The following is a 12,734-nucleotide window of genomic DNA, read 5'->3' as shown; positions in this document are numbered from 1 at the left end:
CTGCCAGTGACTCAGATTGCTTTTCAAAATGATTTGATTAGCACACACCTTAGAATATAATCGCTAAGTTGTGGCCGATTCTTGCAACCCCATGGACTGTAACCTGCCAGGCTCCTTTGTCCATGGGATTCTCCAAGTGAGAATACTGGAGTGAGTTGCCATGCCTTCCTCCAGGGGATCTTTCTGACCCAGGAATCAAACCTGGGTTTCCTGCATTGCAGGCAGAGTCTTTACCAACTGAACTATTAGGGAAGCCTTATAATAACACAGAGCAATGTATTAAGTAAGCATCTTCCCAGGTTGTACAGTGGTAATGAATCCACCTGGCAATGCAGGAGACACAAAGAGACAGGGGCTTGATCCCTGGGTCAGAAAGATCCCCGGGAAGAAGAAATGGCAACCCACTCCAGTATTCTTGCCTGGAAAAATCCATGGATAGAGAAGCCTAGGGGGCCACAGTCCATGGGGGTCACAGAGAACTGGACACAATTGAGTGACTGAGCACACCACAGTGGTTGCATCACCAGGATCAGAACCTGAGGGGTAAAATCCATGTGGATGGAGCTCTCATGATGGAGCTCAACCAGGGCTCAGTGGTGACTAAGCTTCATATCACTTTCCAAGTCTTGCCATTTGGGAAGGAGGCTGCTAACAATTTATGAAATGGATGAGAGAAGCTGAAAACAACTTAATAGGCTCAGAGTTTTTCATGGCCAATAGATAAGTTCTGCACATCTCACAAACAAAACCATGATAGGATATTTTATTCCAGTGCTTCTCAAAACTGGACATCATTATGTGTTTCCCTGGGTGGTCTCTACCATGTGCTTCGGGAAAGTAGAATGCCACATCATCTGTGCTTTGTTTTGTAACCCCAAAAGACAGATCATAATAAACAAGGAGGAAATATTAATGGTATGAGGTTGGAAAAGCCAGATGTTCATAAAATGACCTTGCCCTTGACTCAGCCTGTGCTCACGCCCACCCATCGTTAGGGACCTGGTGAGTCACAGGAGCTAGAGGACTGGCTGGCCGGGGGGCGCCAGGGGATCAGAGTAGCTGTCGGTTGATTTGTGGGTTTGCTTTCATCTATTCAGGTTTACCCACATGGTGTTTAATGACGGCTTTAACGATCTTCATTTCCTTTCGATATGTTTGCTCTTTGCTCAGAATCCAGTTGTAAATAAGTCTGGCTTTGCTAAAGTGCTTTTTCTTTTCTTCTTCTTCTTCTTCTTTTTTTTTTTTATGAGGCTCAACCAGAAACAGTCATTTTTGTTATCTTTTTGTGTCATTGTTTATACATTTGTTTGTTTTGGACATCAGGGCATATAGTACTTGAAGGGAGACAAGAAAGGTTCTCCCCAGTATGTCTTACATAAGGCAAAAAAAGGAAAATCCCAAATCAATTTTGGCCAACAGATCATCTCATTTTTCACAATGTTTAAAGCCATTATGAAGATTATGCCATACCAAATAGTAAATCCCCCCTTGAAAGACAGGCATATTGTTTGTAGCAATGGAAATAAGCCTGCCCTCTGGCAAGAATGATTAGTATTGAGCCAGACACAGCCATAGGCACAGCTCAGGAGTCCCCAGCACCTCCGTCTATGATGATGGCAAGTGATGAATTCTCTGGTCATAGAAAACAGCAAACAAAATGTGTGTGAGATCATGAAAACAGCAATAACGGTTTTCTCAGTCAATTGCCAATGTAGACAGTGTTTGGTAATTACCAAGAGAGATGAAAATGAATGTTTGTCCTTTTTTCACAGGTTCAGGATGCATTTAGATGTCGATTGAGAAACTGTCAGGACCCAATCAATGCTGATTCTTCCAGTTCGTTTCCCAACGGGCATGCTCAAATCATGGTGAGCTTTAACTTCCCCTCTGAGTGTTGATTCAGTCATGGTTTCTCAAGGGAATAAACAATTATTCTTACTAGTAAAATAGTGTCAGATTTCTCTTGAGTTGGACTCTAGTTCAGTCACAGACTTGGAGCTTCGATACCAGATGATGGTTGCGTCCAGACTTGTTGGGAGTCCTGGATGTGTTACTGGCAGACTGGTGTGTTGAGTGTGGGGTTTCTAGGCAACACTGGGGGGGGCGGTATGTTCATCTTCACACAGAATTAGGGTTAGCAGTATATCTGTAGGATCATGTTTGTTTACAGATCAAAACATGCTGCACCTGCAGTTCTGGCCTGAAAGCCAGACCTGCTGTGGTCCTCACCTTGCCTGCCCTTCAAACTGCTCAGAGGAGCTGCACTCTAGACCAAGGAAACAAGGATCCCTGGGGTGGGACCTGGCCTGGGGAGAGACCCACGACAAGGACCACCGCCCTAAAAGCAGGAAGGGCAAACATGCTCCCAGCAGAACGGTCAACCACCGTACATGAGTTCTGACTGCTGTTCAGATGAGGGATACTTTACACATAATCACTTCCATATATTTTAGAAATGAAGTGAGCTTTAAGCTATGTCATTAACAGCAAGGCTTAATAGAGTTTTCTTCATAATATACCTGATTTATTATCAATGTGTTTGTATTAAGCAACACAAAAATAGCCTAAATGATATGCTAGTAACTAAAACAGGAGAAAGAGTAATTAATTTCTTTTAAAAAATAAAGAGATAAATACTGATATCTTGAATCTAAATATTGATTAAAACAGGCTAATATAATTTTACCATTAAAAGTGAACTAATCAAATAGTGACAGTCAATCCTAAAGGAAATCAACCCTGATTATTCATTGGAAGGGCTAATGCTGAAGATGAAGCCCCAATATTTTGGCCACCTGATGTGAAGCACTGACTCATTGGAAAAAACCCTGATGCTGGGAATGATTAAGGGCAGAAGGAAAAGAGGGTGACAGAGGATGAGATGGTTGGGTGGCATCACTGACTCAATGGACATGAGTTTGAGCAAACTCCAGGAGATAGTGAAGCAGGGAAGCCTGGCATGCTGAAGTTTATGGGGTTGCAAAGAGTTGGACACAACTTAGTGACTGAACAGCAACAACTATTTGTTTACAATAGAAGTTTGGAGAAAATATGAGGATGGAACTAAACTCTAGCAGGCTCTGGGCCAGATTAGTATTGTTTAATCTTCAAGTTTAATCTGTAAACCCTAAGGCTTTTGTCAGATTTGCATAAAAGGGGATCATCAGAAAACCCTAGTTTGATTTTAAGGGTTTGTCAAAGCTATATTGTAAGATATTACATTATTAACAATATATTCAAAGTGAATTTTTAAAAATGTAAATAACAAGGACATTTATTTAAGTATCTTCAGAATATTTCACATTCTAGTATTTTCATTGTGGAATTGAAATTCCTTAATTAATTTCATTAAGGAATTGCCTTAAAATTCTGTTCTTTCATATCTGGTGTTAGAGGACCATAGGTACAATATTGCCTTATTAAAACTGTACAACATATTTCCAACTGATTTTATCCAACATATGGTTGCTAGAAAATACTCTTGAAAGCATTTGATTATTCCTTGAGAAACTTCCTTTGCACAAAGTATTAACAATATCCTGGTACTGCCTAGTCAGATATTTGTTAACTTCAGATACTCTGGTCAGTATAAGCTTGAGGTCTTCATTAAATGATGATTCTATGTCTTATTATTTCTTGTTACAGACAGACTTTGAAAAGGATGTAGACATTGCTTGTCGATCAGGTAAGAATGTTTGAATTTTGAAAATGCAATCATTAGATGTTGAATCATTTTTATGTTTTGTTTTTTTTTTGGTTTTAAAGAAAGTGCTGTAGTTTACACATCATATATTCCTATAGATGAACAAATTGAGTCAGCTGGAAGCATTGTAATAGCAAATGTGGGAGAGGAGGAGGAATGAGAGAGAATATGAATGGGGAATGGGAGGAGGTGAAAATGGTTGACTGGGAGCACAGATCACAGGAGAGCACTGACTTGGAGAGGGAAGCTTTCCATCCACCTCTCACTGGTTGTCAGGTGCAAGGCCAGTCAGTTTGATGTCTCTCTGTGCCTCAGGTTCATCATCCTTGTTGGAAGGATGAGACACCACTATGTATATGTGTTTGTGTGTGTGTGTGTACTATAGGTTTATTGCTGTATTTGCAGAGGGGACCACGACAGAGCATGCACATGCCCTGCTTAGAGACCTGCATCCTGTGACCATGTCCTCAATAGCTTCCCTCCAGCCTGTGAGTTCAGTTCAGTCGCTCAGTCGTGACAGAGTCTTTGTGACCCCATGGACTGCAGCACAACAGGCCTCCCTGTCCATCGCCAATTCCTGGAGCTTACTCAAACTCATGTCCATTGAGTCAGTGATGCCATCCAACCATCTCATCCTCTGTTGTCCCCTTCTTCTTCTGCTTTCAATCTTTCCCAGCATCAAGGTCCTTTCCAGTGAGTCAGTTCTTCGCATCAGGTGGGCAAAGTTTCAGCTTCATCAGTCCTTCCAATGAACATTCAGGACTGATTTCCTTTAGAATGGACTGGTTGGATCTCTTTGCTGTCCAGGGGACTCTCAAGAGTCTTCTCCAACACCACAGTTCAAAAGCATCAAATCTTCACTGCTCAGCTTTCGATATAGTCCAACTCTCACATCCATACATGATTACTGGAAAAACCATAGCTTTGACTAGATGGACCTTTGTTTGCAAAGTAATGTCTTTGCTTTTTAACATGCTGTCTCGGTCAGTCATATCTTTCCTTCCAAGGAGTAAGCATCTTTCTAGTTCATGGCTGCAGTCACCATCTGCAGTGATTCTGGAGCCCAAAAAAATAAAGTCTGACACTGCACTGTTTCTCCATCTGTTTCCCATGAAGTGATGGGACCAGATGCCATGATCTTAGTTTTCTGAATGTTGAGCTTTAAGCCAACTTTTTCACTTTCCTCTTTCACTTTCACCAAGAGGCTCTTTAATTCTTCTTCACTTTCTGCCATAAAGGGGGCATTATCTGCTATCTGAGGTTATTGATATTTCTCCCAGCAATCTTGATTCCAGCTTGTGCTTCATCCAGCCCAGCATTTCTCATGATGTACTCTGCATAGAAGTTAAATAAGCAGGATGACAATATACAGCCTGTGAACACCACCAAAAGCAGATGAATAATGCTTCTTTATACTGTGAAAAAATATACTTTCATTTTTTGTTCATTTGTTCTAATGGCACCTTTGAGAATAACAGTGAATATCCACCTAGCCTTCATCCAGATATTTGAGAGCAAATACTATTTAGCCCAATCCAGATCTTTTTTTTTTTTTTTTTAAATTAAGCAAACTATGTTCCTTCACTCATTGCTCAGCATCCTCCCAGGCAGACATTGTGCCCCCTGGGGTCAGTCATTTAAAATTATGGTACCCAAATTTTGAGTATGGTGCCCATTTTAGCCAGCATTTATCACAGTTGGCTCTTTTCCTTATATTAATGTTGTGTACATTCACATCTGATTTCATAGCAGCTGGTAAAATAATAATCCCAAGACTTTTTGTAGTAGCTGTCAGGGATTTCCTAGGCTATGATTATGTAAAGGTTTTGCTTTTTTTCTTTTTCCCTTAAAGAAAAACTAGCCTTTGCATTTATCTCTATTTGCTATTATCTTACTAGTTATAAGTTACCATTCTATCCATTTGAAATTGTTTGGCCATTGAAACTTTGATAAGAATGCCTTCTAAATAAGTCTTCTTCCAAACTTTACAAATAAAGGAATGATACTCATCTTGTTCTCTTTTGTTAAAATATGCATTTACCCAGATTCATTGCATCCAGAGATTTAGTATTCTTAATATTAGGCCAGTACCATTATTTTATTAGAAAAAAAAAATCTTTTAATGTTTTCACTTTCAGTCTGTGCTCTTTTTTAGCTGAGCTTATCAAGAACTTGCTCTTGTGTTTTTCTGAAGATTTCCTTCCACATTGTATATTCAGTGTCAAAGCCTCAATTCCTGGTCTCTGAGTAATCTTTCTCCAAGTTTTGTTGAAATTTCCTTTCCCAAAGAGTGGCACATATATCTGATAATGCAAAATATTCAAGTGCTTTTTGCTTTGTTTTGGTTTTGTTTGCATTTTGCCTTTCACTACTTGATTTATTTCTCTCAAAAGTCTCATCACTTCAACATCGTGTCTGTATGTGTAGGTGGTGTCAATTTGTTTATGCTGTATGTTCAAAATCTGGATATCTACATTTTGAGCATGTCAAAGGAATAGTTACGTTTCTCATATAGAGTCAACACTGCTTCATAAGATGAATTGTATTTCCCCAAATATTTGATATACAAATTTTCAGTAAAGATGGCTGTATCACTGATAAAAATGTGCTACTATAACTACAAATTATATTTATACAAACTAAATATATGTTATACAAATCCAGATTGAAATTGAAAGTGTTAGTCACTCAGTTGTGTCCAACTCTTTGTGACCCCATGGAGTGTAGCCCATCTGGCTCCTCTGTCCATGGGATTTCCTAGGCAGGAATACTGGAGTGGATTGCCATTTCCTTTTCCAGGAGATCTTTCTGACCCAGGGATTGAACCTGGGTATCCTTGACTGCAGGCAGATTCTTTACTGAGACACCAGGGAAATGAAGATTATGCAATCAATATCCAGTACCAAGATTTAATTGTAGTTTATGTTATACTCACAAAAGTAAAAACTTATCTATATGTACTTAATAAAATACAATAGGTCCCCATAACTAGCCTTTAAATTATATTGCTATAAATTTTGGATTAATATTTACTTACAGTTAAAGATTTAAAATATTCTTGCCAGAATTTGGAATTATTTTAAGGGCTACTTTCTGGAATATTACTAAATGCGTTAATTTAACATACTTTATCTCTGAATATTTTTATGTAAATTGCTCCTGAAAATCCCAATTCATTACATTAAGATGTTTGGAAATAATTTTTTTAATGGAATTATTCTAATTCTTAAATAGAATAGTTAAATATAAAAAGTCACACCAAATTATGGATTAATAAAAATATGCGATGTAGAGTAGATTTAACATCTTTGTTTGTCTTGTTTTTTGCTTTTTTTCTGCTCTTTTAAAAAAAAGTTTTATTGGACTATAATTGAATAACATCTTTAATATATAAAAAGAAAGAGAAACCTAGTGCAAAATTAAATACAGTAACTCTAAGATAAGAGATATTACGTGAATGATACCTGTCTTGAAATAATTTGAAAGCGTCTCTTCTTTGTAATAGGGAAAGACATGCAGAATTTTCTATTTTCAACCCTTGCTTTAATGCATAATAATTAAGATGCTATTTGAAAACTTGATAATGATGGGTAACCCTGAATATGTCTGTGACTTCTCACAAGGAGATAATAAACCAAATACTTTAGTTGCTGCTAAGTCGCTTCAGTCGTGTCCGACTCTGTGCGACCCCATAGACGGCAGCCCACCAGGCTCCTCTGTCCATGGGATTCTCCAGGCAAGAACACTGGAGTGGGTTGCCATTTCCTCCTCCAATGCATGAGAGTGAAAAGTCAAAGTGAAGTCGCTCAGTCATGTCTGACTCCTAGAGACCCCATGGACTGCAGCCTACCAGGCTCCTCCATCCATGGGATTTTCCAGGCAAGAGTACTGGAGTGGGGTGCCATTGCCTTCTCCATGCCTAACAAAGCAATCAGTGAAAAGGGCTCTGCCTGTTGATAAGGCAGCGCTGGGAGCCCCTGTTGAACCAATGTGCACACAGTGCTGGTCTGTCTGTTTTCAACACGACCATCACCAAGAATATTTCTTCAGAATGTCATTCTCTTAGACTTTGAAACTGATAGCTGTTCACAACTAAGCAGGCTTCAAGTCATTCTGCCTCCATGACACATAAAGTATGGCTTCCTTCTTTATGGAGGGGCAGAAAAGAGAAACTAAAATATATTTTAATAAATAATTCTGAACTACTCTGTTGATGGTTTTTTCTTTGATGTGGTTTATGTTTTCATTTTGTTCTCTTTCTTACTACAAGATATCGTGCATTTTTAACTTTTCTAAGCCATTATTTCACAGTCTTAAACTGGAAGTTTTAGAGGCTCATACAGTTTTTTCTGCTTAAAGTCAGTTGGCACTTTTAATACCCGCTCATGAGCATTGGAGCATATGGATGAATTGATCTTGTAAAAAGAAAAGACCTTGCTTTTCATGGGACTGAAAATGATAAATACATTTGAACCCTGTATCTACTTGACCATATGAACTTCATAGATAAATACTCCTTAGTTTTCAACATGCATAAATTTTGAAGGTATTTCTGACACAGTGGGATGAAATTCTCATTGATTACCTCTTTCAAGAAGTATTTTAATGAATAGAACTTGTAGAATACTGCAGAGAGGAACCCTTTAAGAAAAAGTCAAACTCTTGTGAATATATCCATAATTTTATAAAGCCCTTTGCAGTACACTGATGGAGAAAATTTCTCAGGGAACCTTCCTTTCCTGTGAAAGTAAGGCAGAGTTATTTAAGGTTAGGGCACTGAGATTTTTGAAAATCTGTTTATCAGTTTTCAGATATGCTTTAGCCACCTGAGATCTATCATATCAGAATCAGAGCATATCAGAATCAATATAGAAAGATTCAGTTATCTGGACCAGGTACAAAAAATAGAAATGTAATTTTTGATAATTTTTATTTTATTAAGGAAAAAGTTTAGTAAAACAAGGAACAACAGAATATAATAATAAACGAAAAGCATGCATTAACTTTCTTTTATTGCTTTTATGTTCTAATTCACAGTTCTTCATAAGGATATTGGTCCCTGCCGAGCAGCAACAATAACAGGCACCCTCTCCAGGATTTCTCTGAATGATGATGAAGAAGAAAAAGGAACAAACACTGAAGCACTTAGCTATTCAACATTGCCTGGAAACGTCATTTCCAAAGTCATTATTCAGCAGCCCACAGGTCTACACATGCCCATGGGTATGAATGAGCTAGGCAATCAATGTTTGAAAAAAGAGAACAGTGAATTGCGGAGAACTGTGTACTTATGTACGGATGATAATTTGAGAGGGGCGGATATGGACATCGTCCATCCTCAAGAGAGAATGATGGAGAGTGACTATATTGTGATGCCCAGAAGTTCTGTAAATACCCAGCCATCAATGAAAGAAGAAAGCAAAATGAATATCGGCATGGAAACCCTGCCCCACGAAAGGTTATTGCACTACAAAGTGAATCCTGAATTCAACATGAATCCTCCTGTCATGGACCAGTTCAATATGAACTTAGAGCAACATCTCACACCCCAGGAACATATGCAGAATTTGCCCTTTGAGCCTCGCACAGCTGTGAAGAACTTCATGGCCTCTGAGTTGGATGAAAATGCAGGATTATCAAGAAGTGAAACTGGATCAACGATATCAATGAGTTCTTTAGAAGTAAGCAATGGACCAAGTCTTCCCTTAATATTTGAAAGACAGATAGACTGATAGACAGTCTGACTGATAGATTCATAGACTGATAGATAAATAAGTAGACAGATCAATAAATAGATTGATAGAGCAAGAGAGAGACTGGTAGATAGACTGATTGATAGATGATAGATAGATATCGATAGCTAGATAAACTGAGTCATGGGGCACTGCAGTGGGGAGAACTGCAGCACCCTTAGCTTTAGCTTTTGCGCTTTTATATTGCTATGTTGGGATTAAGATTGTTTTTTTCCAGTAGAGCATCAGAATCCCCTTTCTCAAGACTACTTTTTTTTTTTTTTAAAGAAACCCTCTTTAAAAAAAAAAAAAGATACTTATATGTAATAATTTTGTCATAATGGGAACCAATAAGAGCATTCCTGAACAAACAGAAGATCCTCCTGATGTTTCTCAGGTACCAGAGGTTTTTGATGGTTAAAGTAGTTTCTGGATGACATTGAAGACTTTAACCAAGGTCTGGACTTTTTGTGTGAGGGCAGCTCTTGAAATAACAAAATTGGAATGTCTCAATGAGGTTACCATTACACTGTTTATTATAAATGTATGATTACCATAGATTGATATCTTTCAGAGTAAGTATTTTGCTTTTAACTCTTGCAGAATTATGACCACTAAATGTTTTGGTCTTAAATTGTGAACTCTTGGGAGGCATATAAATTAAGCAGGCCAAGAGACAGGACTCTGAGGTCCAACCACATGACTTTTGCAATAAAGCAAGCTCCCCTCAGCTTCTTTCTTACCCACAAAGTGATGCAAAGAGTAGTCAACAGGTATCAATATTGCTCATATTTTATAACAATTAATCAAGTAATATCTAAGTCAAATAAGACAACTCATGTATAATAGTCTTTGATAGACATCCTGTTGCTGTTTTGTATGTGACTTTTATATTCTTTACCTTGAAATTTTTCTATAAACCCACTATTGATATGGGCTTCCCTGGTGGCTCAGTGGTAAAGAATACACCTGCAATGCAGGAGACGTAAGTTTATTCCTTGGGTCAGAAAGATCTCCTGGAGAAGGAAATGGCAACCCACTCCAGTATTCTTGCCTGGGAAATACCACGAACAGAGGAGCCTGGTGGGCTGCAGTCCACAGTGTCACAAAAGAGTTGGTTATGACTTAGCAACTAAACAACAATAACAACACTACTGATATATTGCATATGTTCAGTATACAGTGCAATACATGTGTTATTTTATATGCATTTCCAATTGTTTTAACATAACAGATTATTTCACAATACGTTATAATTGGTTGCCTGCTCTTTATATCAGATGTTTGCTGATAATCTTAGGTTCTAGTGTTCAAAAGTGCCCAGAGCAAATTACCCCTCCTTTCTCCCCACAAAGCTGTGCCTTGTACTATGTCAAGATGAAGAGAGATCCTGAAAGTTTATAGTAACTTGTGTGGTATAATTTTGAGGTTCTTCCCAACTGAGTTGAGGGAATTCTAGACCAAAATAGGCATGCAGACAAGATCTAGGATAAATCCCTAATTCTAAATCAGTGTTAAACAAAAGACAGTTTCTGAGGAAAATCATTCCTTGGAACCATAGGCATAGGGGCAGTGAGTCCAAGTTGAGTCCTGAGTGGTTGGAGCTCCCTCAAGACAAAAACAGGCCATCATTCTGAACTAGCAGAAGGGCTACTGTGTCTGTCTCTAACTTGCATATCCCTGACAGTCACAGGTCTATGACAATAATGACCACATAAACACAAACTACATAACATTTATTCAAAGTCAGAAAAGTTTCTCAAAGAATTTCAGTGATTATGAATATAAGAACATAACACCATAAATAATCATAATGACCATATGAGGTTTTTCTACATAGAATGACTCTTTAAAATGTGCTAGAGGGATTAGAATGGAAACATTACAATATTTTACTTGTTCTAAAAATGTTTTATGTCTAAAAACCTTTCTGGGTTTGATATTGTATAGATTGTGTATGCTTGAACAATAGACTGGATTTCCAAGTGCTGCTTTGTTCCATGGTAATTTTTCCAAATCTCTGAATTAAATATAAGCATCATGTATAAGTATGATTCAGCCAAAAGCTCTGCATTTAAATGACTTAGAAATCACAAGGCTCACATCTTGAAAAGGAAGAAAATTCAGGATTAAGAATGAAAATTCAGTTTTTCATTTTCATTCTTTCAAAGAGTTTAATAGTGAGTAATTGCTTAGGGTGACCATTTTAGGAGGCAGCTGAATATATAGATGTGGGAATGAATAATAAAATTAGCATTTATATAGCATCTTTCATTAGCTGATCATCAAATCACCTTAAAATATGAATTAATTACTCTTCACAACACCTCTGTACAATGCATAAGTTTTTCTAATCCTTGAAGTAAAGTCATTTGTTCAAGGTTACCATGCAAGTGCACAGAGAGTATAGGACCTGAATCTTTCTATCCTCACCAATTTTACACTGACTCAAAGAGACAGTCATGTGCCTGAATGTTAACATGAGAATCACTTTATAAAGTTCATTTAACCCAGGTCAGACACTTGGTCATATGGAATAATGACATGGAATGGATGAAGCGTAGATGTGTACAGCTAGCCAAGTTTGGGAGCAGGACTATGGCCGTGAAGGTCCAGTCTGGTGTGACTTCCTCTGTGGGCAGAGTGAGTGGTTAACTGCCACACTGTCTGTAGCCAACCATCAGGGAAGATGATATTCTGACGCTAGAGGAGAAGCGGAAAGATGCCTAGTGCATCAACATGGAGCGTGGGGAGCAGCAGTAGCCAGGAGGTGTCTTGAGACCTGGAAGAGCATAGGAAGACAGAAGGGAGCGGCCCTCCGGCTGACATGAGGCCCTGGCGCAGTCTGAGTCTTCCTGGAGTGAGAAAGGAGGGCCCAGCCGCAGGGGCCTCTTGCCCAGGAAGCTGGGGCAGCAGAGGACAGCCAGATGCCACCGGAGCTTCTCAAGGGTGTCATGAAAAGATGTTCACAGTGATTCAGAAAGTCGCCTCCAGAGGAGTGGGTGTTCGCAATTTGCTGAGGTGGGAAGTGGTGGGGGGAAGAAAGAAGAGGGTGAAAGCTGCCAGTGCTGCACAGAATACAGTGTTGCTGAGGAAAAGTGCAGGCGAGGAACAGCAAGAGGCAAAGGAGAGAAAACAAAGCCAAAGAGTGGGTGGAAGTGTTTATTCAAGTAAGCAGGAGGCACCAAAGCGAGAGGGCGGCTCCCCAACCCCAAGACTGTGCCCGCAGAACAGGCTCCGACCTCCAGGGGAGCCTGTGCAGCTAACCCCCAATTATTCCGTGTAGAAAGTTTCATAAA

The 12,734-nt window shown here is 38.8% G+C and overlaps 1 protein-coding gene across 3 annotated transcripts in view; it reads left to right on the top strand.

Moving 5' to 3' along the window:
- Positions 1-12,734, top strand: part of ADGRB3 (adhesion G protein-coupled receptor B3) — an 884,190-nt gene that overhangs the window by 845,675 nt on the left and 25,781 nt on the right. For all 3 annotated transcript variants that reach the window (XM_044924546.2, XM_006078271.4, XM_006078270.4), the window contains 3 exons: positions 1,773-1,868; positions 3,646-3,685; positions 8,741-9,384. In XM_044924546.2, coding sequence (XP_044780481.2) covers positions 1,773-1,868; positions 3,646-3,685; positions 8,741-9,384 — 780 coding nt within the window. The remainder of the gene's footprint in view (positions 1-1,772; positions 1,869-3,645; positions 3,686-8,740; positions 9,385-12,734) is intronic.

The sequence above is a fragment of the Bubalus bubalis genome, chromosome 10 (genome assembly GCF_019923935.1).
Source record: "Bubalus bubalis isolate 160015118507 breed Murrah chromosome 10, NDDB_SH_1, whole genome shotgun sequence".
NCBI classification, from domain to species: domain Eukaryota; kingdom Metazoa; phylum Chordata; class Mammalia; order Artiodactyla; family Bovidae; genus Bubalus; species Bubalus bubalis.
The sequence above is the reverse complement of the archived record's forward strand: the minus strand, read 5'-3'. Positions and strand labels throughout refer to the sequence as shown.